Source organism: Ruditapes philippinarum, unplaced genomic scaffold (genome assembly GCF_026571515.1).
Source record: "Ruditapes philippinarum isolate M1 unplaced genomic scaffold, ASM2657151v2 ctg5470_1_1_1_1, whole genome shotgun sequence".
Classification (NCBI taxonomy): domain Eukaryota; kingdom Metazoa; phylum Mollusca; class Bivalvia; order Venerida; family Veneridae; genus Ruditapes; species Ruditapes philippinarum.
Window position 1 is genome coordinate 71,556 of NW_026861221.1, and position 27,529 is coordinate 99,084.

At 33.0% G+C, this 27,529-nt stretch overlaps 1 protein-coding gene across 2 annotated transcripts in view; it reads right to left on the reverse strand.

The window, feature by feature from the left end:
- The window catches only part of LOC132714934 (cadherin EGF LAG seven-pass G-type receptor 2-like), a 47,143-nt gene extending 22,793 nt beyond the window's left edge, over window positions 1-24,350 (reverse strand). For both annotated transcript variants that reach the window (XM_060697865.1, XM_060697864.1), the window contains exons 1-6: window positions 24,270-24,350; window positions 23,949-23,980; window positions 13,148-13,212; window positions 12,745-12,819; window positions 3,230-3,402; window positions 2,478-2,534 (exon numbers count right to left, since the gene is read on the reverse strand). In XM_060697865.1, the coding sequence (XP_060553848.1) occupies window positions 2,478-2,534; window positions 3,230-3,402; window positions 12,745-12,819; window positions 13,148-13,205 (363 nt within the window). In that variant the 5' untranslated portion in view covers window positions 13,206-13,212; window positions 23,949-23,980; window positions 24,270-24,350. The remainder of the gene's footprint in view (window positions 1-2,477; window positions 2,535-3,229; window positions 3,403-12,744; window positions 12,820-13,147; window positions 13,213-23,948; window positions 23,981-24,269) is intronic.
- Between the last annotated feature and the right edge of the window lie 3,179 nt (window positions 24,351-27,529).

Genomic DNA, 27,529 nt, shown 5'->3' on the forward strand with positions numbered 1-27,529 from the left:
ACAACTGAATATGACATTTTTCAGCTTGTCTTCTTTTTCAGTTATTTGGATCCGACATTTGAATGAGCGCATTGGCACGTTAAATTCCAAGTTTTTTTTAAAATGTGAAAACGGTAACTAAAATAGACTAATTTGACTTTTATTTGCGAGTTGCCCAACGTTTTCTCAAAAAAAGATCAACAGAATTTCAAAGCATGCATCTTTTGTGGGCTTTCCAGAAAATCTCTTTCTTTTAGCAAAAAAGGTGAATGTACTAAGAAAATCTATTTTAGAAGAAAAAACAATGATTATATTCACTGTTTATTTTTTTACAAAACATTACATCTTAACCTATCGGAGAAAGTTATTTTAAAGCTGTCTATAAATCATATAATAAATACAAAAAAATCAAAACGAATTGAAGCATGGTAAAAAGCACAATTCTCTCTTTTCCGTATAATAGTTTAAAGCGAAGCAAAATTTCAACTGAAAATGGTGATTTGGTGTGAAGCAATCATGATTTATGTCATATTTTCGCTTAAATCGGCCCTTTCTCGTATTAGATTTCGGAGGTACAAAAATTTATGCAAGACTTGCATGTAATGTTTTGAACTGAAATTATGTTCATATGTATTAAAAAATAAACTGCATTATTGAGAACTGTCATGACAGTAAGTATTTGACACCTTATGAACTATAACTAATTAACTTACCTACAGAATTTTAACTATGTGATCTTTCAATATAATCTATTGGACTCAATCTCAGCAAACTAGTCTCGTTTTCAAAATACGAGTTGAAAATTCAAATCATATAAATATTGTACCTCATCTAGACTTGTTTTTATTTCCGAGTCCAAAACATTCATATCAAAACAATATAGCACTCTGTGTAGCCTCGTTTTCATTTTCAGTGACCAAAATTGTGTTTCAGTTAGATATTATTCTTGAAGAATAAAAATGTTAAAGGATTGGTTTTGTGAAATTTAGAGTTCAAAACATTGCCTAAAAACCTCAAAGTAGGTTGCATAAAACAAAGTTATTTTACATTAAGATACAATATCTTGCATTTGATATATTATACACATATTTGATTACAATACTGAATTGCATTGAACGAGTACACAGTTGTAAAACTTTAATTAAATTAATTAAACGAGTTGCTCTGCACATTGTCTTATTATGATTAAAATTTCTGCCAAGTAGTTTCAACTTCCTTCCCCGGCTCAAAAGATACAGACCGGATACAAAAACTGCTATTTATCACCCTCTTCTGGCATGTAATAAATCCCAAAACAAGTGTATTTTCTAACACGTAAGTACCCCGCCAATTTGAAAATTGTTAAAATTATTGAACACAGGTAAAATTCAAAATAACCTTCATAATTATTTTGTTATATTTTTTTCATTGTCATAGTTAACGTTGTTATAAAAATCAATAACCCCGTAACCCTTAACATATATTAATATACTTCGGTAATCGGTAATGTGCAATTAATAAAAAAAGTGGGGCAGTCCATTTTTAATAAATCCTACATATCATAATCACTGTTCAATCGCTGTAACAACAGTCAGTGTTTTGACAAAAAAACTTGATAGTACAAAAAGATAAGCATGCTACTTTAAAGAAGCCCTGGCTAAACAGAATGTTGAATGCTGAGCGTTAATTTTTGTGATTGCTCATTATCATTTTTGTATGTCTAAACTTTTTTCTGTATCATATACATTTGCAAGTTAAATAAATAATTTGTCTGTTCATATTAACTTAGTCAAAATTAATGTCTGATTTATGGGCAGTGGAACGTGACTTTCTAACATGATCTTAAAGACATGTATCAAGCTTAAAGTGAATATCTTCGATATATTCAAAGATTAATGTTGTATGTAAAACTTTAACCTGAAATAATTCACTTAGTTTCAGAAATTCATATAAAACTTAGTCGTTTGCACGAAATAATTAGAATCTGACTGGTTAATTATTTCGTGCGCACGACTGTATCACGCACTTTAGAGTCCTACGTGTGCAAAGTACATTAGGGTCCGACTTCAGAGTGTGTTACGCATTTTGGGGTCCAATTAATTTATGCAAATTTGTCCCCGCAGTCACAAAAAAAGATCCAAAAGCAATAAAATGAAAAAATTGGGTATGATTCACACCAAATCACAATAGTTGAAATTCAGTATCGCTTAACAAATCGCGGCTCGAATGTTTGAACAAAACACGCCTGTTTGTGATTGAAACTATGGTACCGAGGAAAAAGATAAAGTATGCTCTTCGCACAGCTTGAATCTATTTGAAAATTTGTTTTGAAATAAAAGAACTAGCTAGTACAGAATGAGTTTGCATCGGTTGGTTTATTTGTACCGCATTTCAACTCACGAGGGATGGCCATCCTGGTCAATGTTAACATAAATTCAGAAAGACATTTCGTTTTATTTTAGACAACGATATAAAATGAAATAAGTATTTATAGATTTAACATGATATTGTTTAATTACCGTGTTCCCCCTCAGGTCTATCACCACAAACTTTAAGATAGAAGTTGTTTTTCCTGGCTGTAAGAGATTAATAAGCATGTACATGATTAATAAGGGTAAGTCATGTAATATGCATTATAATTATGCTAAGTATGACGAAATATTTTTGCATATCTTACACGAGTATCGTAATAAAATCGAAGGAATTACTTTTCCTTATGAATAGGCTTTGTACATGCATGTAGCTATTTCTTCCTGACACTATGACATGATATTGCGACATATTATCAATATAAAGTAATGTCAATGCACAAGATAATCCTTAGCCAGCCCGCATAGCTCAATCGGTTAGAGCGCGAGACTTGTAATCTCGACATTGTGGGTTCGATTCCCGGGCTGGCCAACTAAAATTACTAATCAGTCTTTCGGATGAGACTTTAAATCGAGGTCCCGTGTATGGGTGCTTAACACTTGGCACGCTAAAGAACCAGGAGAAGCTTCTGGAACTGGGGCATCTTTCTGTATCTGTAATTGCACTATCCTCCGAAAAATAAAATGACTAATACTCTTCTGGAGGGCTCGCCCATATGGGCAACCGGTGGCGAGTATAAATAAACGCAAATACACACAAGATAATCCGTGCAATACATAGTATAACAATATAATTAAATGTATTTCCATCAAGATATCAAAAACCTACTAGAATATGATTTAAAAAGATATACGTTTAGTGAGACAAGGTTCAACAGTTAATTTATTTTCTCTTAACTTACTATTCCGTATCCATCTCGGTCCAGCTCCGTCTTTGATATGACTTGTGCGAAAACGTTGTTTCCGCGGTTTTGGTTTATGTTAACGACGCCAAAGGTCGTCGAATCTTGTGTGTTGATAGATATATCTTCGTCAAATATGTCACTTTTTACGGTGAAGTTAAACATCACCGTACCTTGAAAAAATATCAATATTTTGAAGTTTTTCGTCATAAACTAGTTTCATGAAATGTCAGCGAATATTCTTTACATGTAGACTAAAGCTTTGAAAGTGCAACATAGCAAAAGTCGCCAAAGGCCAAAGTTTATTTCCGACGACATCCAATGTTTGTGTACCATTAATTTTTTGTGCGATTTTATATATAAATTATATTAGGAAAACTTCGTCTAAACAACACAATAAATCATGAGTACATGCGGCTATAAAACATATGAGATTAAGGTATCGATTAACAAACGCCTGTGAAAATTACCTTCCATTATCTAAATAAAAACAAAATCCGTGCCCTACGCAGCAAAATGACTATTAAGTTCCACAAATGTGTACAATGTATTTAAAAGCGTGCAAAAATCATGCTAAACGAAACATCGAAATAAACGAAAGAGCACTTCTTCGACAGTTACTACATTGGTGTAAATTCCAGGTTAACACGAATGAATGGATTCGGCATCGTGAACAACACCAGCATCCATACAGCAGGACACCACAACCCGTCCCAGTGAGATATAAAAATCGCGCATCAAAACATATGTCGGTTGCCAAAAACATCATGAATTGCAAATTTGTTGCAGCATTTGTTACTTTATCATATTTAATATTGATGATTAATCTTTGATATCATAATGTTTAATCTTTTCAGATATTTTTTATGAAAATTAGGTGACATAGATAGATTAATTATACCATTAGTACATAACAATCCATGTTGTTTGTCTTTTATATTCTTTTCGGCTTTTCATTATCATTAAAAGGCATATAAGCAAGTGATTGTGTTTGTTTTTAGTTGTTTTTTTATTACTAGAAGATATTCAAAAGGTTATATTGTATTTATCGTATTTAATATCGGTGATAAATATTTGATACCATAAGGTTTAATCTTTTCAGATATTATTTATCAAAAATAGATTACATAGATAGATAAATTATACCATTAGTTTAACAATCCATATTAGCAGCAAAGGGGCCACTTTGGCGTCACTCACTGCGCATACGTGCGATCATTTTGGATTAAAGTTTGAATTTCATTAAGCAATCTATAGTTGGTTTGGTTTAAATACGTGATCAAGTAGTGTGTATTATATGATTAATCTTACTAGACGCGTTTTATAACAAAGGGGATAAGAATAAATCTTTAATATGAATTTTGGATTAATAATATACACTATGAATAATTAAAAAATAGATAACAATAATACATTTAAATGTATTTGTATTTGTTTTATTTGTGGAAGCATTGCCTTATGAAGTTAATTAAATTAAAGTAATAAAAATCATACAATAGAAAGTTAAAAATAAGAGTATGCAAAGAACACATATTATGTTTAATAAAATCGCATATATAATTATGTTACGTTTAAGTTTGAGGTTTACATATATGGATCATATTACATGTAAATGATGAACAAGCAACAGTTTATATATATATATATATAGTTCATGTTATAATTGAGCTGGTTTTGTTTTTTGTGTTTTATGGTTTTATACTTTTAAATATGATGTAAGTTTACTCTTCAAGAAAACTACAATAGTTACTTTAAATGTGTGAGGGTTAAGAAAAAGTCAAAACAATTATTTAGTTCACAACCATATTCTATTTATATGTTACAAGAAACCCACATAAAATCAATTTGAACCATTGAAAAATGAGTGGAAGGGCACAGTTTTTTTCAGTGGAAATAAATCAAATAAAGAAGGCCTTTCGTTTTTGTTATTAAATATGATTGTAATACAAAATCTTTAATTAAAAAAGAATTGATAATAGGAATATTAATAATGATTGAAGTAACATTTATGGACCAAATGATGATAACATATATATTTTTGATAAACTTGAAAAGTTAAGTCTTGAAAATGACGACATAAACATTATAATCGGTGGCGATTTCAATGCAGTAATTAATAAAACTTTAAAAACAAAGAATGGGAATCTCCATACAAGAAGAAAATGTAGAGATAACATAAAAACATAATTGAAACAGGAACTCTTATTGATATTTGGCGTTTAAAACACCCTGAAAAGAGGCAATTTACATGTACATGGCACTATAACGGGAAACAAGTCAATTACTGTAGACGTGATTAATTCCTTATATCTGATTCGCTTAAAAACATCATTTCAAAAAGTAATATTCCACATGGCTTTAGAACAGATCATTCTCTAGTTACTTTAAAATAAATGATAATGCAATGAAAAAAAGGACATAGATACTTTAAAATGAACAGTGCTTTATCATAAGACGACGATTATCAAAGTCAATTTAAAGAAATTATTCATTCACCAGCAGAAATAAATAAAACAACTTATCCAAATACTTTGTAGGGTTGCAGTAAGATATGAAACAATACGTTATGCACAGTTTTAGAAAAAGAAAGAAAAGGAACAAGAGTTAAATTTAATCAATGAAATAAACAATTAGAATAAAAAAATACTTACAATTGAATCCAATATAGAAAGTGAAGACGAAAATAAGTTATGAAATTTTATTCAAAAAATAACTTGATGAAATTTATGAATATCGTGTAAAACGCTCGATTTTAAGAGCAAGAGCTTTTCTTCATAACGAAAATAGCAAATATTTTGCAAACTTAGAAAAAAGACAAGCAAAGAAAAAGGTTGTACATAAATTAAAATAAAGAAAGAACAGAAATAAAAGCTAAATTAAAAGAAGAAAAATCATTCTATGTTTGTACAGAAATAGAACTTTTCAAAATTCCTTTTTTCTTCTTCTTTAAATACTTTAATACAGTTATAAAATTATTGAGGGAAGAAGAAAAGATCATATGTGGAGGGAAAATTAATGAATATGAAAGTAAAATAGCTTTATCAGAAATGAAAAATAATAAAAGTCTTTGATCTTATGGTTTAATGTTAAGGAATTTTATCTTGCTTCGATTAATTATTCTTTTGAAACTACAAAATTTACAGCACTTTAAAGGCATGGCAAATCTCTCATTCCTATATAGAAATATATAAAATTGGAGACAAATAAAATTGCTCAACGTTGATTATAAACTTACAACAAAAACAATTTCAAATAGAATTTAAAAGTTCTGCCGTCTATAATAAGATTTTATCAAACTGGTTTTATGAAAAGAAATAGATATATTGGTAAAAATGTAAGGCTGTGTTTAAACATCTGCAGAAAGGAAATAAACCGGGTTTATTGTTCTTTGCCGATTATGAAAACGCATCAGACAGTCTAAGCCATTAATATATATTTGATACACTTGATAAATTTAACTTTAGCAAAGATCTAGAAAAAAATTAGTTGAAATCTTTTAAACTGATATATCAAGTATAATTCTCTAAATGGACATTTTTCGGAGTGTTTTAACATGGAAACGGATGTTCGTCAGGGATGTCCATTATTATCTTCATTATTTATTTTATGTATAGAAATATTATCAAGTTTCATGTGATGTGGAACTATGTAAACATCAAAAGTTCAATTTGACATCTGATTCAGCAAAATCTCTAGGTATTCTTTTCTCGTCTTATTACAAAAGAAATACAGATATAAATTTAGAACTAAAGACACTTTTTAATTGCTTGAAACAATTACAACAATTACAAAGAAACTAACCCTTATGGGTAAAGTGATGGTAATAAAAATATTTGTTTTACCTAAACTGTTATATCCATTTTCAGATTTAAAAAACCCATCAAATGATAAGATAAAAGAAATAATTAAACCAATGTTTCTGTTTCTATGGGATAGCAAGCCAGAAAAAAAAATCAAACGAAAAACAGTAAAACTTAATGTTTAAAATGGTGGTTTAAAATGATCGACATTAATACCTTTTTAAATGCAGTCAGGGCAAATTTGGTGAACCGATATATAAATGAGGACAATAAAGGATTATTGAAACTTTGTTATAAATCAAAAGATAAAACAGTATGAAAAGACCTTATATTTGACTGTATCTTCCGAAATCAGATATCAATAAGCTATTTCCTCATAATTCATTCATTAACATTGTGCTTTCATCATGGTTATATATTAAACAAGAGAACAATAATAAGACAGATAACCTTAATCATATATGGAATAATTCGAATATCAAATTGGTGTACTATAAAACATAGCATATTTAAAGTATTCTATAAAAATTAGAACATCTATATGAAAGTTAGAAAAATGAACTCCACAAATTTGATGACTTTACTAAAATCTATGGTATTGAAAATGCTTTTTGGTCTGAAAGAGTTTTTAAAATAGTACATGCTTCTAAATAATATACCAAAAACAATATTAACAGTATTTTAGTAAATTATACCATCATACTTATGAAATATTTTATCCTTAAAATGAAATACCAAAAGCATGTACCAACTTTCGATATTTTTAAAAACTTTTGCGATTGAGAATACAAATTGAAGTGGAAATTGTTTTTCTAAATAATAAAGTTGAATCACACAAAAAATGGAGTAACTTGTTTAACGCTCTAACCAACAAACCAACAGTAAGGGAAAGCATAATCAATTCATAAAACGTAAGAAAATTAAATTGAAATTAGTTCGCTTGTTCCTGTTTTGTTTCTGTTTTTTGTGGTTGTATGTATGTTTTGTATGTATGTTGGTAAAAAAGTATCTTTTGAATGTCTGAATGCAAGTTTGTGTATGTATATTTCTCTGACTTTTTCTTTGTTGTTTTTTCTCTCTCTATTTTACTCCAAATAATGTTAAATGTTTTTAATATACTTTTAATTTTTTTCTTTTTTCTCTCTCTCTTTTTAACTCCAAAAAATGTTAAATGTCTTTGAATATACTTTATTTTTTTGTATATGTTTTTGTTTTATTTTTCGAAATGAATAAATAAATATATGGGAGAAATATGGAGTAAATGTATGTGCCTACTTCATAGTTCAAGAGGTGTCGGTGTTTTCGTTAAACAGTGTTTGTATTATAATAAATATACCGGTATTATACTACTCAACTTTTGCTAAGCACATTATGTTTGAGTGTTAATATTTTTGGGATAAATTTTATTAACGCCGTGCGAATGTTTTTAAACTGTTTTATTAATTCAGGACGAATTAAAACATATACATGTATATGAGTTTTACACTAGAAGAGGATGGTCCCCTTTTTGAAGATTTCATAACATGCAATATGTTTTTCAAATTTGTTTTTTTCTCTCTTTTTTGTTTTGTTTACAGTTATAGACTTAATACCGTGTGTGTGACCCGTGACTATCAATGACAGCTTGGCAGCGCCTTCTCATATACCTTATTAAGTTTCTATTCGTTCTCACGGCTAGATAACTGGCCAGTTCATGCGCTCAATAGACTCAAACTCTAGGTAGTCTTGGAGCACACTGGCCCTATGGGGGCGAGCCTTATCGTCCATTAGACTGAACTGATCGCCGACCGCTCCAGCATACAACCTAACCTGGTTGTTTTAGATGTCGTCTTTGTATTGCTGACCTGTCAATGTGCCTCTATTTATCACAACCAGGTCGGTTCGTCCACCCAAGCTGATGCCTCCTCTCACCATAACTGCCCGCCTCCGCAGCGGTCATGCTTGGCAAAATTTGCAGCCTGAAGCCGTTCACCTCGTTTTCTTCAGACTCTAGCACGCCTATCTGTGAATTCAAGGCAAAACCTGGACTCATCAGTGAAGAAAACGGGTCTCCAGTGTTGCATGGTCCACTGTGTATGCTCCATGGTCCATATTAAACGGGCCGCCTGGCGATGTCGACACGTCATAGAGATACGTACGCAGTGTCATTTCGACCGCAACATGCAGCCTTCAACGTCTTTTGGGAAACACTGACCCCCGCAGTATCAGCAAGGTCATTTCGAAGAGAAAATGCTGTGGCGTGATGTGCCTTAACGACCAAAATCGATCCTGTGCTGGTGTTGTGGCCCTTTGCCGACCAGCATGTCTCCTGGCGGGTTTACCATGTAGCCGGTATCTCTTCCAGGCTCTGGTGATAACTGTGTGGTGTACACTATGCGCCGCACCAACCTAGCGAAGGTGGCCCCTGCTGCACCATCCTTACGAACCTTCCATAAACTCCGCTTTTCTCAAATGCCGCCTAATGTCACTGAATGACAATAAGTCGGTAATGTCACCGTATAACAAAAGACATGTGATTGTACACTCCATACAAAACATGAAAATATTGGGGTAAATACTTTCCATGCTACTTAGAAGAGTTGAAAAGGATTAGACAACACGGATTCAGGGGACTATCCCAAAACATTGCTGAATCAGAATTTTCAAAATTGGAAAGAAACATGTTTTATACTGATAATATCAAAAATAACTTATGTTGCTTAGCAAAAGTCGAGTAGATTATTATTATTATTATTATTATTATTATTATTATTAAAATGCAAGCGAAAAATGAAAACCAAAGAAAAAAACAAGCACGCAATTAGTATTAATTCTTAAAATACAGTGTAAACTCATGGAAAATAAGCTGATCTTCTTTTGACTAGATGTGCGAAATAAGGAATTAAGAGGGGTAGATATGCAATTCTTGAAGTAGAAAAACATACATAAAAGGAAAAGAAAAAAAGTTCAAGATATCAGACCAAACAATGACCTATAGTCATCAGATTTAATTTAATTAAAGACAAAGAATAAAAATACACAATACAAAGCAGCTTTAAAACTTAAAGATACTCAATATACTGTGCTAGAACACTTCCACTTTAAAAAACAAGAAAGAAGGTAGCCTCTTTATGCAAAGATGAACACAGCTAAAACAATTTGGAAATATGGCAAACCTCAACAATGAACAATACAGACCAGACGCATACAGCCTTTCATACAGAGGAACAACACATATTGTGTCAGCGCGTTTTCTCTGAGAACGAAAAGAGCGAAGCATGTCAGTACGATGGTGACAATACGACAGTAGGATGGTGACAGTACGATGGTGACAGTACGATGGTGGTGCATGACAATACGATGGTTACAGTACGCTTATGATAGTACGATGGTGACAGTACGACAATACGATGGAGATTGAGTCAGAGATGCGCGATAGAATGATTGTGACAGATCGATGGTGGCTGTGCGACAGAACAATGGTGACAATACGACAATACGTTGTCAAAATCGTTCTGTCGCGCTTTGCCCCCTAGCTGTCGTATTGTCACTGTCGCGCTACGCCATCGTATTGTCGTATTGACACATTGACACCATCGTACTGTTGCGCTTCGCCATCGTACTGTCACAATCGTACTGTCATGCGTAGCCGTTTTGATTCTTAGAGAAAACGCATTGGTTCTAAAATAACACCTTGAAATACAGACAAACAAAAGCCAAACAAAGACAGAAAAACAACATTTAAAAGGACCCGCAAGATGCTTTATAATAGCAAAACAATAAAATTCCACATTCACCTAGAGCTCAAATTTCAAATTAATATCACCTCCTAACAACATGAGAAGAATCACCTATCAGTCAAACTCAAGGGAAAGAAACATATTAAAGATATACCAGTCAAACATATCCATTAGAGATAAATGTATAAGAAAATGTAAAGAAACACAAAGATCAACTATCAACCCCACGGCTACACAATCATGCTGACCAACATTTCTCTAAAGTTTCATGACTCTAGGTCAAATACTTTTTGAGCTACATGAAACACAAGATGGAAATTGCAAATTTTAATGAAGTAAAGGCCAAAAACGCTACAAATACTGACTAAATAAATCTGAAACAAACGCCCATGTGGATAGCTACGTATGCTGACAAACATTCCTATGAAATTTCATGACTATCTTAAATACGTTTTGGGGCTACGCACGACAAAATTGCAATTGTTTACTTAGCCAAGGACTGACCCTGACCCTGACAAAACAGAAAAAAAATCCATAAACAAAACCCAGGTTGATAACGTCATATGCTAAGCAATATTCCTGTAAAGTCTCATGACTCTAAGTCAAGTACTTTTTGAGCTACGTGCGACACAAGCTGAAAATTGCAAATTTACTAAATCAAGGACAATAACTCTACAAATACTAATTAAATCTACACGAATATACCCAGGTGCATAACTGCATGTACTGACCAACATTCCTATGGAAATACATGAATCTAGATTGAATACACATTTGGTTACGCACGACAAAATTAAAAACTGCAAATTTTTACATAGTCAAGGTCAATTGCTCTGAAAAAAACAGAATAAATACAGAAGCAAAACACAATGCGATATGCTGAGCAACATTCCTGTAAAGTTTCATGACTCTAGGCCAAATACATTTTGAGCTACGTGCGACAAAATTGCAAATTTTTACTTAGTCAAGGACATAACTCTGACAAAAGGAAATAAATCCATAAGCGAAACCAAGGTACACAGCTACATATGCTGACTCACATTCCTGTAAAGTTTCATGACTCTAAGTCAAATACTTTTTGAGCTACGTACGAAAAAACATGAAAAAGGACGCACGGACGACGTACGGACCGACAAGGATAAATCTAAATCACCCACGTCATGTGGGGGAACAAAAAGAGAAACGATTCTCACCAAAAGTAGGACTTTTACTTACCGCTGTCATATAAAACAATAAACTTATCGACTGTAAATGTGGTGAACTGATGACGATTATTACTTTAAGCGAATATAACTTTTCATAATTACAAGGATAAAATTAATGTTAGTTCGATTATTTTGATGAGCGCTATAATGTATGCATAATTGACAGACAAATTAAACCAAACGATACTTTAATTCAATGCTGTTAACCTTGCGTGTTTCGACAAGAAGTGTCTCAAGCAGTTTGCTTTTTGTTGTCATGTCAACCAAATATTTGTATGGAATGAAATATATTAAAAGGCTTTGTTTGACTAAATTTTGAGCCAATGGGTTCAGTTGAAAACAACATTGACGATGAACGACCAGTAAGCTAAAAGATATTTGCAGTTGCCCTTTCCATGCCATTTCAAATAATGAGTTGATAAATTTAACGAACATACCCACATACCTTGCAGACGTTAGGTTCGTGGCACACTTTAACGTTTTGTGTATGTGATTTAAACAAACATGTGTTGCTTCGACTATTCTATTTGGGAAACATTAAACAATACTATTGTGTCTGACATTGATTAAAGTAAGTATACAAACATAATTTATTGTGTACAGTGTGTTGAAAAATATAGCTGTTATCATCTATGAAAGCGAGTTTTTATCGAAATGTAAACAAATAAATATTCTTTTGAAAACTTACAAAATCAACTCTGACCTGGTCATTTTTAAAAGAAATATATGTATTTACAGAACGTAGTAAAACATAACTGATAATAATTCAGATATATTAATCTTTTGCTTACCTATAGGTATGTTTTCAGGTAAAGTGACAGAACTAGGCCAATTCTGTACAACGGGTATATCACAGCGACATTGTACTTAAAGATAGTAAAAGTGTGATCAGTATAGATAGCATATATGGGGTCATATCAATATAAACGTATGTGGCAATTCGAGTTCGTAAATATTTAAAAAAAAAAACATAAACTGAATCTATAAATTAATTGTCATCATCTTATTCTACTTTTTAAATGTCATTTGCATATTTAAATTTTGTCAATATCTATATTAAAAAGAACTTTTGTCTCTCAAATGAAAATATACAGAGATAATTGTTTCATGTGAAACTTGCTATGAAAATAAAGTCTGAGACAATTACTTTGAGTTTAATATTTGTGCAAATCAAATTATTCTCAACAAACTTACGACAATATGTAAAAAGAAAGAGGCATAGTAAAGACGTTTTCCCTTCGCTACGTTCCATTTTCAATCTGTAAGCATAAATATATAACAATAATACAAAAATATTAAGAAAACAAGCAAACTCGTTGAACTTATTTCCCCCGCCGAGTACTGGTTATTACTAACACAACAACTGGTACATAAGCCTTTATTTCATATATACATACATTTATTTATTTATATATTTATCATGTAATAAACAGTAAAAACAAGGCGACGATATGCACATCTCCGTTCATATAAATTTTCGTTGAATTTCAGCCAGTCCTTGCAGAGAAATAGCGCGGAAACGATTTTTTCTGTATATGAATAATGTGAAACAAATCAAAGGTCATAGCTCTGTCTTGAAGGGTCTGACCGGAACAAGGTGATGATATGCGCATCTCCAATTTGTATTGATCGTTTCTTCAAATTTTTCTTGAAATCAATCCAGCAGCTGCAGAGAAATAGCACAGAAACGATTATTGTTCTGTATGCATGCTGCATAACTAATGAAGGGCAATAACTGTGTTGAAGGGTCTGACCGGAACAATGCGACCATATGCCTATCTCCTGTTAGTATTGATGGCTCCTTAAAAGTTTCTTTGTACTCCAGTCAGTAGTTGCAGAGAAATAGCGCAGAAACGAAATTCGGACCATATGCATATTGCATAACTAATCAAGGGCTTTAACTCTGTATTCAAGGGACATACCCGAACAAAGCGATGAAATGCGCATCTCCTCTAGGCATTGATGCTTCCAATAAAGTTTCGTTGAATCCCAGCATGTAGTTGCAGAGAAGTAGCACGTAAACGATTATTGTTCTATATGCATACTGCATAAGTAATTAAAAGCCATAACTGTGTTGAAGGGCCCGACCCGAACAAGGCGACGACATGCCAACTCATTTTGGAATTGGTGATTCCCATAAAGTTTCGTCGAATTTTAGGCATTAGTCGGATAAAAAGTAGCGCGGAAACGATTATTGCTCTATCTGCACATTGCATAACTAATCAACGGCCAAATCTCTGTGTTGAATAGTTTGATCCAAGAACAAGGCGATCATATGCACTTCCGACGGAAAATGGACGGACGGACAACGCCAAAACATTACCCGCCTCCCGAATCTATCGGCGGAGGATAATTAAATTCAACAACAAGATATGTCGGTAGGACAGCGTGCTCGCTATTCTCAGTGCCTGGTAGTGAATGAAATTTGATAATGTTAAATTATCTAAGTTCATAAAGGGCCAAAGGGCATGATGGTGAACAAGTATGCCATGTTTCAAAACCATTTGTCAATTGACTTTGAAAATGTTTGATGTTATACGCAAACATAAACATAATTGGTTACGCCGACGCTCGGGGTACTAGGGTAGCTTTACTTATTCTTCGAATAGTTGAGCTAAAAACACCGAAAATTGTAGACTTAATAATGAATAAGTCCATTTAGTCTGAAAGAAAATGACATAAAAAATGTAATTAAAGACAAATACCTGTAAACTTTACATTTCATTGCCTTTTTACAATTCAATATTTCTTTAGAAACAGTAGTAACAATTCTCGCATGCGCATTTTACGTACAGCAAAATTAAGTCACTCTCATTAGCTATCGCAGAAGCGGTGGGTCCATCGCAGCGGCGTGGAGTATTCGTCGCAGAAGCGGTGGATAAAATATGGCCGTATGCTGATGTGCAGTTTATGACTGAATTTTACTTTATGTTTAAATGAAAACACCAAGTGAGACTGGAGCCCACATATTTACTCAGTACACAGTGCTATTCATTTCCATTTATGCAAACACTTCTGTACAGCTTGACGAGGTGACGCAATTTTTGCTTTATTTTGGAAATAACACGTACAAATGTGTACAAAATGACACCTTAATACACCAGCATCACATCGAATGTATGATACTTGCACAAAACAACCATAGTTTTGAACTTTTGGAAATTGGTATTGCATTTTCAATAAAGAATTGACAAAAATTGATTAAAACGCAGATGGTGGTGGACTCGATAACATGAATGTATTGTGTGAGGGTTTAACTTGCCATAACGCATTCCTCAATAGAGTACAACCCTTTTCTTTCTTTGACATCAGACAAACGTGTTTATTTGGTGTTTAAAATAATATAATTTTTCATTATTCGCACGTTTGTAACGTCATTTTTCATTAGATAATCGTGACGTTTATATTATTAGTTATAAAGATCGTTGACAGGTGATATGGCCCTATATAAACGGCTATTTGTAAATATAACCATAGTTTGATGGGGAGTATATATCTTGTCTAACCCATAACGTTTTCATAAGTGAGCATTTGGGCCAAGTGACATTTGATCTCCAATTGGGACCACCGTGGAGGTCTGGTTGTTTCGTATGACAGGTTGTCCTAATTTTGTGAACATTTGTTATATAAACAAATCCCTTGATGAATGGCCGAGTTAAAGATCGGACAGACGGACGGAACCATTTTATATATTCCTCTTTTTCTTCAAAAAGGCGGGAGAGGAAAGCGGATACAAATGTGTTAAATCACCAAGTGACTTTTGGCATAAATTGTGGTCGTCAATTTATAATACCAACTAACTAAAGATGACTTCATTTCATCCAATTAGTTTAAATACTACAGCAAATCATTTCCAACATTATAGATAGTTTGTTCTCAGATTACACATATAATGGTAATATTAACATAATATTACCAGCTACTTGTTTGACATGAATTAAACTTGTGCAACATTTAACTGTAAGGATAAATCGTGCGATACTTAACGTTACAATTGAGATATTTAACGGTAGACAATTTTGCGACAATGTGCGGCAGTTGAGACATTTAGCGTCAATGGTGCGACATTTAGCAGTAAATGCGACATTGTACGGCACCACAGTCATTTTCATCTTTACAAAGTGTGTTTTAGGTGCTGAATTAATGTTTGATCACCACGCTTGTCTTGCATCTTGTATTATGTGTCAAATACTACTTTATAGTCCATTTTTCATCGCCTCTTGTTTAAAATCTGGTATTTTTATGTAAAATCCCCGAACTTTTTTCTAATTCGCACATATTGACCTGCTCATTTATGATCTTCATCTTTGCCATACATAATAACCTAATTATAATGCAAAGCTGCAATAATAAAGCACCGGCTAACAAATTTATGGCAATTTATGCTCGATATGTCCTAGAGTTCTTGTGATAACTCAGAAGATGCCCTAAAGTTCTTGTGGTAACTTTTGTTACTACCGGTGTGCTTCTTGCGCTAAATCACGGCACGTTTTAGCGTAATTACAATAAGGTTGTAAATCATTATGAAACGTGGCGTGGTACGTTCATCCTTATAACGACAATGTACAGTGCAGTTCGAGTAAAACTGAAAACTTCAAAGATTGTTGTTTACAAAATTCTCATATTGTGTTTCGTTTTAAAATGTTATATACGTTAAATCTTTACATGCATATGATGTGCACGGTTTATAACAATATCATTGCAGCTATTGGTAAAAAAAAACGGTTACAAGCTCTTTTGTATCATAGGCACAAAATGAAAACACGTTCCCTGAAAAAGTAACCAATGTACGAGCAAATGTATACTCAACATCACTAATTCCGCGCCATCACTTAATTCACGATAATGGCATATTTTCATATGACCGGAGTTAGACTTCGTCAGAATCGACATATTTTATTCATACACCTAAACAACAAAGCTTTTGTGCAAAATAATTAAATCTCTAGATTTTTATGCAATACAGAACAACATTTTACAAATGTGTGCCAAAAGCAACAATAGTCCGTTAAAGTTGTTTCCTTGTGCCATACAGCAGAAAATACCTATATGTTATAGCTTATGACAATTTTTGTACCATAGGATTCATTTGTTGTTTTCTTTCTTGTTTCAAAGCATTAAGTACCGTGAACTAAGAGGAGCACAGTATATATATGATATTCTATCGTTATCATTTTGTCTGTCTTTATATTATGTAAACCTCAAAAAAAGAGCCAATCAATGAGCCTGCTATGAAGTGCGGAAACTAATACCTGTAACCAAGTTTACGCACTGTGCATGTATATATGTATACGATATGATTTATCTGTAACACATTTCCAACTAAAAGGTCTCAAAATCGTGATACAATATACAATTATAAATTGGTGTTCTCAGTATGATGATATAACAAAGTGTCATTCAAAACTTAGATCGTTCTTCATATTCAAGAAGCATGTTCTGTTAATCTTTATGAGTTTCTCTTTTACATTTTTGTTGTTGAACCTGGAACTTAAGGTCTTTTAAATCCCAGACTGAACGTAGACTATTCTATGAAAATGTTGAAGATTGCTATGGAAATACAAATGTACCGGCAAAGGAATATTCAATGGAAGGAAAATGGGAGCGGAACTCGAACATCTATTTGTATATATAATTATTACATAATCATATTATCTTAAACACAAATTAAGCACGGTTCTCTGATGTCAAAGTAATAAAAGGGTTTAACTCTATTGAAATAAGCGTTATGGCAAGTTAAACCCTCCACAAAAGACAATAATGTTATCGGGCCCACCGTACCGCGTTGCTAACGCTGTCTGCGTTGTAATAAATGTTTGTCAATTCTTTTATGAAAAAGACAAAAATAATTTTCAAAAAACTCCAAAATATGGATTTTTGTGCAAGTATCATACATTCGATGTAGTGCTGGTGTATTAAGGTGTCTTTTTGTACACATGTGTACGTGTTATTTCCAAAATAAAGCAAAAATGGCGTCTCCTCGTCAAACTGTATGGAAGTGTTTGCATAAATGGCCATGAATAGCACTGTGTGCGTGTGATAAGTTAGAAGAGAACCAGTCTCACTAGGTAATTCTACTAAAACGTTAAAACACAAAGTAAAATTCAGTCATAAACTTACCGACAATAGCAAACGGCCATATCTTATCCACCGCTTCTGCGACGAATATTCCACCGCCGCTGCGATGGACCCACCGCTTCTGCGAAAGCTATGGCCAGTGTGTTAGTATTCAACATTTTCATAAGTAATCTGATTAACCAAATGTTCAAAAGCAAATAAAGTTGATATCAGTAGTACAGTTTATGTCTATCTTTAACAGTACTTTGTAAATGTGGAAGAAGGTTGGCATTATTGGATTACTGAACTCCTAAATAACAGATCTGGAACATAATGCAAGTATGTTGAAATCATGTCCCAGAACAGATATAGGAAAATATGCGGATTTTATTAAAACCAAAATTACAATGATCAAAAAGCGAATGCATAATTCCTCTTTCCTTAAACGACTTTTAATCAGTAATTTAAATTGAAACAGGAGTGTAGAAGCACATTTGTCTCGTAGCATATCTGTCTTACTAGGTGTTTCCGATGTGCTATCTGGGGGACAAATTGGAAATGAGACAGATGTGTTCGACACACAATAGAAATGACACTCGAAGCACATCTGTCTCACATTCTTCCACAAACTTCTAAAAAGGTAAATATTATTTGCAAAGGCGTCATATATTTACTTTAAGAATATCCCTGTCCTGCATGTCACAATGAAAATTTCTACCAATGCAGTATCCGGAACCCAAACACATATGCATCGAGTCCATTCTTATCGTTATTAATTGTGACACATCTCTATCCAATGCTTAAAGTTTTATAAATGATTTAGGAAATATTCTAAGCAACGACAAGGTAGTATCTATGGTGGCATAAAGGGGACATAGAATTTTTTTTATAGGAGTTTCTTTTTAATTACGTGCGCACGCGATAGCTATTACTTTCTCAAGTAATAGTTATGGCGTGCTCAAGCGATAACTATTACTTGCGCTTGTGGATATGTATTCCGCATTTGGACCCTGCATGGGCTTCCTCGAATGTATAGTTTGACGCCCCGAGTGAGTGTCGAACATACAGTGGTAAGGGGCAAGTGGTATTTGGAAATCACTCTGCTACGGAGGCCTTTAAATGATCTGGGAAGAAAAAACAGGAAATGAGAAGACAATCCCACACGTATTTTGTTTTCATCAGAAATATATACATAAAAAATATCGCCATTTTCCGAGAATTGCTGCTTTCAGATCCGCCATTGAAAAAACACTTGCATCGTGCATGAGTTCCTAAAAAAATCCGGGTAATGCCATAATTATGGAATATTGGGCCTTTCAGAATCAGGCGAGACGCGACAGTCCAACGAGACACGAAGCAAGACACGATATTGTCAAACAAGAGATCTCGCAATGTCGCAGAATCCCCTTTCACGAGATTTCACGGTACGTGCACCGCTTCGTGTTTTGCCGGAATTTCGCTTTCGGTAAAATATCGCCCATCACTTCGTGTATGTGCTTCTCAAAGGCCTGACTATGGTAAAAATATTTCTAGTTTTAGCTCCTGTGACCAAGCTTTTCATCCGAGATAACCTATGTTCAAACTCAAGTGTGACCTAGTTTTTGACCCAAGGTGACTCATATTCAAACTTGACCTAGAAATCATCAAAACATACTTTCAGACCAATTTTCAGGATATTTGGATCAAAATAGTAGCTACTATAGTGTGGACAAGATTTTTTAAATTTTTAGCTCATGTGACCAAGATGACTCATGTTCGAACTCATCCGAGCAATTACCTAGGCAAGCATCCTGGCAAAGTTTGATGATGATTGAGGCATACATTTGACCGCTAGAGTGTTAACGAACAAATTTGGCCGGACGACGTCCGTCGGACGACGGATATTAAACGATCCTAAAAACTAACCCTGGGCAAGCTCAGGTGAGCTAAAAAGCATGAGCAAACCTATTGATGATTACATTTGAAATGCGGTAAAACGGCGAACCTCAATTGCCGTTAGAAAAATATGTGACAAATAATTAATAAAAACCACATGAGACAAATGTGTTTTCTTGTCCCTTAAAATAACACGAGACAAATGTGCTTCCTTGTCCATTAAAAAAACTTGATCGGAGTACAATTGTCAGACAAATGAGTTTTTTGGAGAGACATTTAAGGTCCCATTCGTCTCATGTGGGACAAATGCGACCGTATCGGTTTTACGTGAGGCAAATGTGCTCCGAGACAAATATGCTCCTACACAGCAGGGCGTTAGAGATAAAATTCCATTACCCATGTTTGACATAATATCATATAACTTACACTGTACTCTACCTTCTTTGATTAATATTTATTTATTCAAGTCTCATTCATGTACATACGAAAATTTGAAAATTCATAACCTTACATAAAATAGATAAATACAGAATCCTAAAAGAAAGCCCAACACAGCAAAATTGAAAATGTTGCAGGCTCGGTTTGACTGAGCCTGTTCATGGACGGTACTGGAAAGTGCAAGTTACCGTAAACATGATATAGTAAAATTTTGAATTCAGAAACATCCCCAGATGTGTTCATACGGCGGTTATCATGGAACCTTCAATGTGACACAGTAGTGCCATTCCATGAAAAGCGGCGTATGATCCCCAAGCAATAAAAAGCGTGTAAGAACATGAACATCAAAACATTGAATTATATGAGACTAATTATACTTTTGCAATATCAAGATTATAAATATCATAATGACTATAAAGCCATCCAGTTTTAAAGTTTAGCTAACTACGCGTAGTAAACATCGTCAATAAATGGAAAAAAATATAGCTATTTACAAGTTTCAAAACCAAAGGCAGAGATTATTATCTACTCAACATGCTTGAATGATTTGAACATTAAATCGGAAAATTTGATTGCCTAATAACCTTTCAAATGTCTAATAGTGGCGAAAAAGTATGTTACGCAGTACAACAAGGGGCAGGACGTGAAGTGGTTGCTCACTTGGTTCAAGCGAGGAAATTGGTTGCAAACTTGACAAAATGGCTACCGAGTCATGAATATTTACAACAACCACACGTATTTTGTTCAGGTAAGTGAGTTTGTATGATATTTTGAAATTCTTTAAAGGAAACTCCACTGAGGTTTTTTAACAACACGGGACTGAAAATAATTTTTCCAGATAAATGTACCATTTGATGTAGGTTTAGACCACTTATCTTTGTGCAAAATTTCAGATCATTCGCGCACTTCGTTTTTCCAGAATAATTATTCAAATTGTAAAAAAATGACCCAAAATGAAAAGCGTTTAAACGCTTTTCACTCAAATCGGGCTAAGAAAAGCATAAAAATACGATTTTCAATTTATTTCAAAGTATATTTCTTAACTATCTTTGCATATATTTCTGTTTAAAGTGCCCCAGCTCATTTATGTAAGAAATTCAAATGTTATGTTTTAGGCTTTTAAACCTCAGTGGAGTCCCTTTAATATATCTATTCGTTAAAGAAATGATAATGGCACACTCAGTTTAAGGTCTCAGCTTCAAAACTTCTAATGTGACGAAGTTATTGAAGATATATACTGGTCATGTACATTCTCTTAATGCCGGTTTGAATTGTTGATCTTTGTTCATTTATTTTTATCTGTTCCACAGCAAAAAGCACGTGCCTTTTTCTTCCATTTGCATGTGTCTCAGTTCATGAATAAAAAATCATTATTGGAACTTATCAAAATAGCTTAACTGATGTTGCAAGAAGAATAACATAAATTAGAAACATAATTAAAATGTTCATCAGTTAAAAACGTATCAATGTAAATGAAAATTACATCATGAACACTGCAACATAAATAAGAAACGAAATGAAAGAGTGCCTCAGTTTAAAACGTGTCGCCATAAAAGAAGCATTCATCATGAACATTGCAACACAAAGACTTTGTTGCATTATGATGCTACTCGACGAAAATTGTAAAATGTTTCTGTTTCAGTTCGGGAATTATTGAGTAATATGAAATGTATTATTTTCAAGTGTGGCAAAGTCCAAAATGAAAACTTAGAAGGAACTGCTGACAAGCGTCAGAAATTAATTTACATTTGTTCCTTTAACTGAAGTATTCTTTCATTTCATTTCTTATATATGTTATCCTTCTTCACGCAACTTTAGTAAAGCTATTTTGATAATTTCAATTATATTCCATAACGCTTTTTCATTAATGAACTGAGAAACGCGTAAATGAAGAAATACGCACGTGCTTTATGGCCATGGAACAGGAATAATATAAGAACACATTAAGAGAATGCAACCCCCGACAAAATCCTGTCAAATTGGACAACCGCAAAGGCATTCAGTAGCGCACCGAACAAAAATCAGGAGAGTACTGTGACTTATCAATATGATCTTCGCTGAATCCTTATGCTGTTTAATATTTGAATGAAAAAATAAGTTTGCAACCATAAATGCTTGAACTACAAGTTTGCAACTAAAATACGCTTGAACAAGATATTTTCGCGTATTGAAACCTTATTTGGAACATGCAAATTCAAACATTTACACAGTATTGAAAGATCTTACTTTGTCTTGTTTGGTGACTTTTAAAACTTACAGATGCGAATAAATGAGAATATAAATCGCCCTGGACTGTCACATGTCAAATCTCATAATATGTACATGACCAGTTTATATCTTCAATAACTTCGTCATATTAGAAGTAGGGGCGTCCTAGGCCGAGTGGTTAAGGTCGTTGACTTCAAACCACTTGCCCCTCACGCTGTGGGTTTGAATCCCGACAGGGACTTTGGAATCTTTCATGTGAGGAAGCTATCCAGCTAGCTTACAGAACGTCGGTGGTTCTACTCAGGTACCCGTTCGTGCCTGAAAAGATGCACAGAGAGGCACATGAGGTCTTCTTCCTCCACCAGTAAAGGAGGAACGTCACCACATGACCTATACTGTGTCGGTGTGACGTAAAACCAAATCAAACAAACAAACATATTAGAAGTTTTGAAGCTGAGACCTTAAACTGAGTGTGCCATACTCATTGCTTTAAGGAATAGACATATGAAAGAATTTCAAAATAGCATACAAACTCACTTACCTGAACAAAATACGTGTGGGTGTTGTAAATATTCATGACTCGGTAGCCATTTTGTCAAGTTTGCAACCAATTTCCTCGCTTGAACCAAGTGTGCATCCACTTCACGTCCTGTCCCTTGTAACAATATACTTTCTTATCTATTTTCACTTCCTTTTAATATTTTATGTTTAAGGCTGTTTTGAAAAACAAATTTGATTGCAATGACCTCTTAAATATCTAAATAATATACATTAATGCAAACATGCTTATTATTTAATAGTAGTGTTTTACTTTATTTATTTATTTTTTACTTTATTTATTTTTTTCACTTTTTTTTGGTATAGTAAAATTTTTGCACCATTGTCTATGAAGTTCAACTACATTTATGTGTAGGGATCTTTGGCGAAGTATTTCGTCATTATGAAAAGTATTTGGCAAAATTGTCATATCATTTCTTAAATATGATTTAACATTTCGTAGAAACGCATTATTTATTCGTTAATATGAAATGATAATTCTAATACCGAGTTCAATGTTACATGAATAATGAAACTTGAAATTGTTACATAATAGTATCATTATGATTTATGATGTTTAATAGATTTTAACCGCTTTTCATCTACAATTGTTAAATAAATGCAACATTGTTTCGCTTCTAGGAAATACATTTCGTAGTTAAGATTAATATTACGTCTTTTTAAGAAACGTTATTTTGTTTTTACAATATGTTATAAAATAATATTAACTAATTATGAAATATATTCCGTAAAAAAGAAACGGAGAGGCATCGTGTATAATTTATTTATTTACAGCCGGTAAAAAATTGACGCTCAACATTTTACATTTTAACAAATATTAAGTAGACCTATCATTTTCAAAAACATTCATTAATCTTACCTTTTTATGTGTTCTTGAGAATCGACTTTTTCCTAAAAAAATAAACAGATGTCTTTCTATAAACTATCTAAAATATTTTCTTGGTGTAGGTAGTTTTTACTCCGGGTCACGGTAGTAAGCCACATCGAATTGACCAGAGCATCTCATCAGATCAGTCAGAAAAATTCATTTACTGGTCTGACAATAAGTACATAATTTATTTTTCTTTTGCATGATTTTAAGATCTTTTACATCTATATATTTAAATGTATGTCCTTAAAACTATGTGATAATAATTTTAATTAAGTATATTTAAAGTTTTTAAAAGTTTGAATTTCAAACCTGTAGACAATCCGAACGTTCGAATTAACTATCTAAATCTTTTAAACTCTCAAATAGTTCTAACTAAACCAAAGTAAGAATACGCCTTTTGTTATATACCTATAAATTTCCCCCTTAAATACAATTCTAATGCGCAAAAATACTTCATTGGATAAAATAAAATCCGTATCATGTTAGTGACAGAAAACGGTATCATATATGGAAGTGCCGGACTATTTATTCACGAATGTTCCCATCTTATTACGTAGCATTTGGAAACGGAAACTAAAACCATTGAAGGCGTGGCCACTTTTGCAAAGATTACGTGTTCATTCGTCATTCGTGAATTTTATTTCTCGACGGCTATATTAGTAACTGATAGAAGTGAAGTATATTGAAACTTTTTTATCTTATACGTATAGGCATGTAACACAAAACCACAGATAGCTTCTATAACATTATATTCCGTACGAATGTACGAGTATATATGCTATTTGTTAATAGCATTATCTTTTGGCCGAATGCCACCATATTTTACGCAGGTAATAACAGTACATTATTTTTAGTGTCTTTCCTTATCTGCATTGTTACTCATAGGATATCGACATTTTAGATGTCGTAAACTATATCTAATTTATTTTTGTTTGAGAGTCATTATTTCAATTAATTTTCATGTTTAATTTAGGTTTGGCAAAAATTATGTCAATGGCTGGTGAAAAGAAAAAAAATATCGATACGAATTTAAGTGACCCGATGTCGACCACATAATGCTATTATGGAACACGCTTTACGCAAATTAAATGACATGTTACCATTCATGCCCTTACAGAGTTAATTTTGAAGCACAAAGTGGTGATAATTTACCTCCATGAAATTTTCACAGAGTATTAGCACAAGATATGAATTTTGAGCCAACAGTAGGTCACTGTATCGCGGTCAAAGAGAACCTAAATGTACAGTTACCTGAGACAATATGAATGGGTAGCCCTGCACATGGTTGTTGATGCCAGCAAAAGGCCTGTCGTTCAAGCCGTCTAAATGTGCTAGGGGGTCACGCACCCCAACACACCATCCTCGTCGACCCAAAGCCTACTTTGTAGGACTTTAGTCAGAAAATCGGCAGCTGGCACGCAGGACAAGTTCCGATCTTTTTTCGCCGTCCCCAGTCTTCAATTCTTCTGCCGATGTTCTGTGTCTTCTCAACAATGCACACGTACCGAGGGGAAGAGAGAAGACGACTGCTTCCACGCCACTAAACTTCCACGCCACTCAACTTCCAAGCCACTCAACTTCTTAAATAGGTGCTTAAATAACCTATGAATTTTGAACAACCAATGGGCCTGTTATAACATCTGTTTATCGATGGAATGAAGAGATCAATCTTGAGCGATTGAACTGAGTAATTATAATCTAAAGACAAAAAACATGAGGGTAAAATAAATTGAAACAACGATATTGATTACAACTTAAATATTTTTGTTTTCTTCGTACTGAGGTCTTCGTTATTACTTTGCACACACATGATATTATTCATAAAAAGTTCATAATCAACTTGACAATGGGGAAGTGTAAGTTTGCAGTTCATTTACTTTTGTATGCGGACGAATAGTAAGCAAGATCTGCAGTATATCTTAATTCTATATGACTTATGCATGAATACTGTCACTTATCTATATAAATTATTAATACGAATTAAAGCTGGATGCCTCCAGATGAGCCAAACTATTTCAAGAAAGTCAAACTTCAAAAAATGTACTAAAAATGTACTCATATTTTAAGAAAAGTAAAAAGATTCAAGACTCAAGTAATAATTTACATGTTCTAAGCGATTAATGGCTGATTTTGGCAGTATTTCTGGTGTGACTTACGCAGTAGGGGCTTTTGCATATTTTGACTTCTTTTTGGTAATTTTCGTGGATAATAAGTATTATTTGCAGTGTAAAATTAACGGGTTTTTTTGTTTATTTAACAATATTTAACTAAAATCAATGAAAAGTAGAATGAATCAGCATGGAGACATGCTGTTTTTATTTAACAAATGTGGTCATTTTATCAGCAGAGGATGATGGTTTCAGTTATATGAACATCAATTTCAACTTCATTAATCCGGGATATTCGTTGATATTATGCAAGAACACCGACGTTTGAAAAAAGTTAACAACTATGTCGTCATTCCTTTGTTTTGACCGAAAAGTACAGGTAGATCTGTATGTTCAACACTAGTACACATTAATGCCGTGTAGTGAAAGAAGATTGCATGACAGGAATTTGGAATTTTATCCAATTAAAAAAAAATAAGTAAAATGTAATTACTTATATTAGAAGAAACTACGAGGAATTCAACGAACAACACCCTCACCCCCCCCCCCCCCCTATGCTCCCGCCATTTTACAGGATTTTATTAATAGAACAATAACTGTTTATACACTAGTATGTGTGCGTGATACAGAAACACATATACATACATTTACCTGATATTCATACCACAGTTGCTTCATTCTCAAACTCATTTATACGTGGAATAGTTCGCTGGCCAAAAATGTAAAATACAAAACCAATTTGGTGTGCACATGTAAAAATACTACACTGTTATGACGTAAACATATTATAAGGTGTTGTTTTCTAAATTTGATCACGATTTTCTAATCTAATTGTGGTAAAATGTATGAAGTATATTAATTATTAGAATATCATTTCTATTTTTTTTACAATGTGCATAATAAGATTAAAGATGATAATCATGAATGATGTTAACACAAAAATTATATTTATGTAAGATATTATATGTAAAATTCTGTTAACATATTAGCTAATAGTCAACAAAATGTTGTTAGAATTTCATTAAGATTTTCTTTCTTTATTGTGAGTAAAAATGCAAGAAGCTGTTTCTTCTCATTAAAATATTATTTCTGCTACTTAACAAAATACGTACTTTTATTAAAAGATGTAACAAGAACATACTTTTTTGGAATGTATATGTTTCGTAAATCTTGCATTACCGGACATTTAAACATAAAATGTAACTCATCATCAATTTTAAATCTACTGCATTATTTACACAGTCTTTGTTCTCTTAAAATATCTTGTTGTCTGCCTAGCAAGAGAGCCAGATCAAAAGTAAGCATAACGATGTCTTAATTTACGTTCAAATAAAATATCTAAGTGATATTAATGATTTTCATCATTTAATTTTTTACCCTTATAGACTGATAATTTTGATGATGATCCGACAACGCTATACCAATTTTGCAAAATTTTATATTGGGACTTATATTATGAAT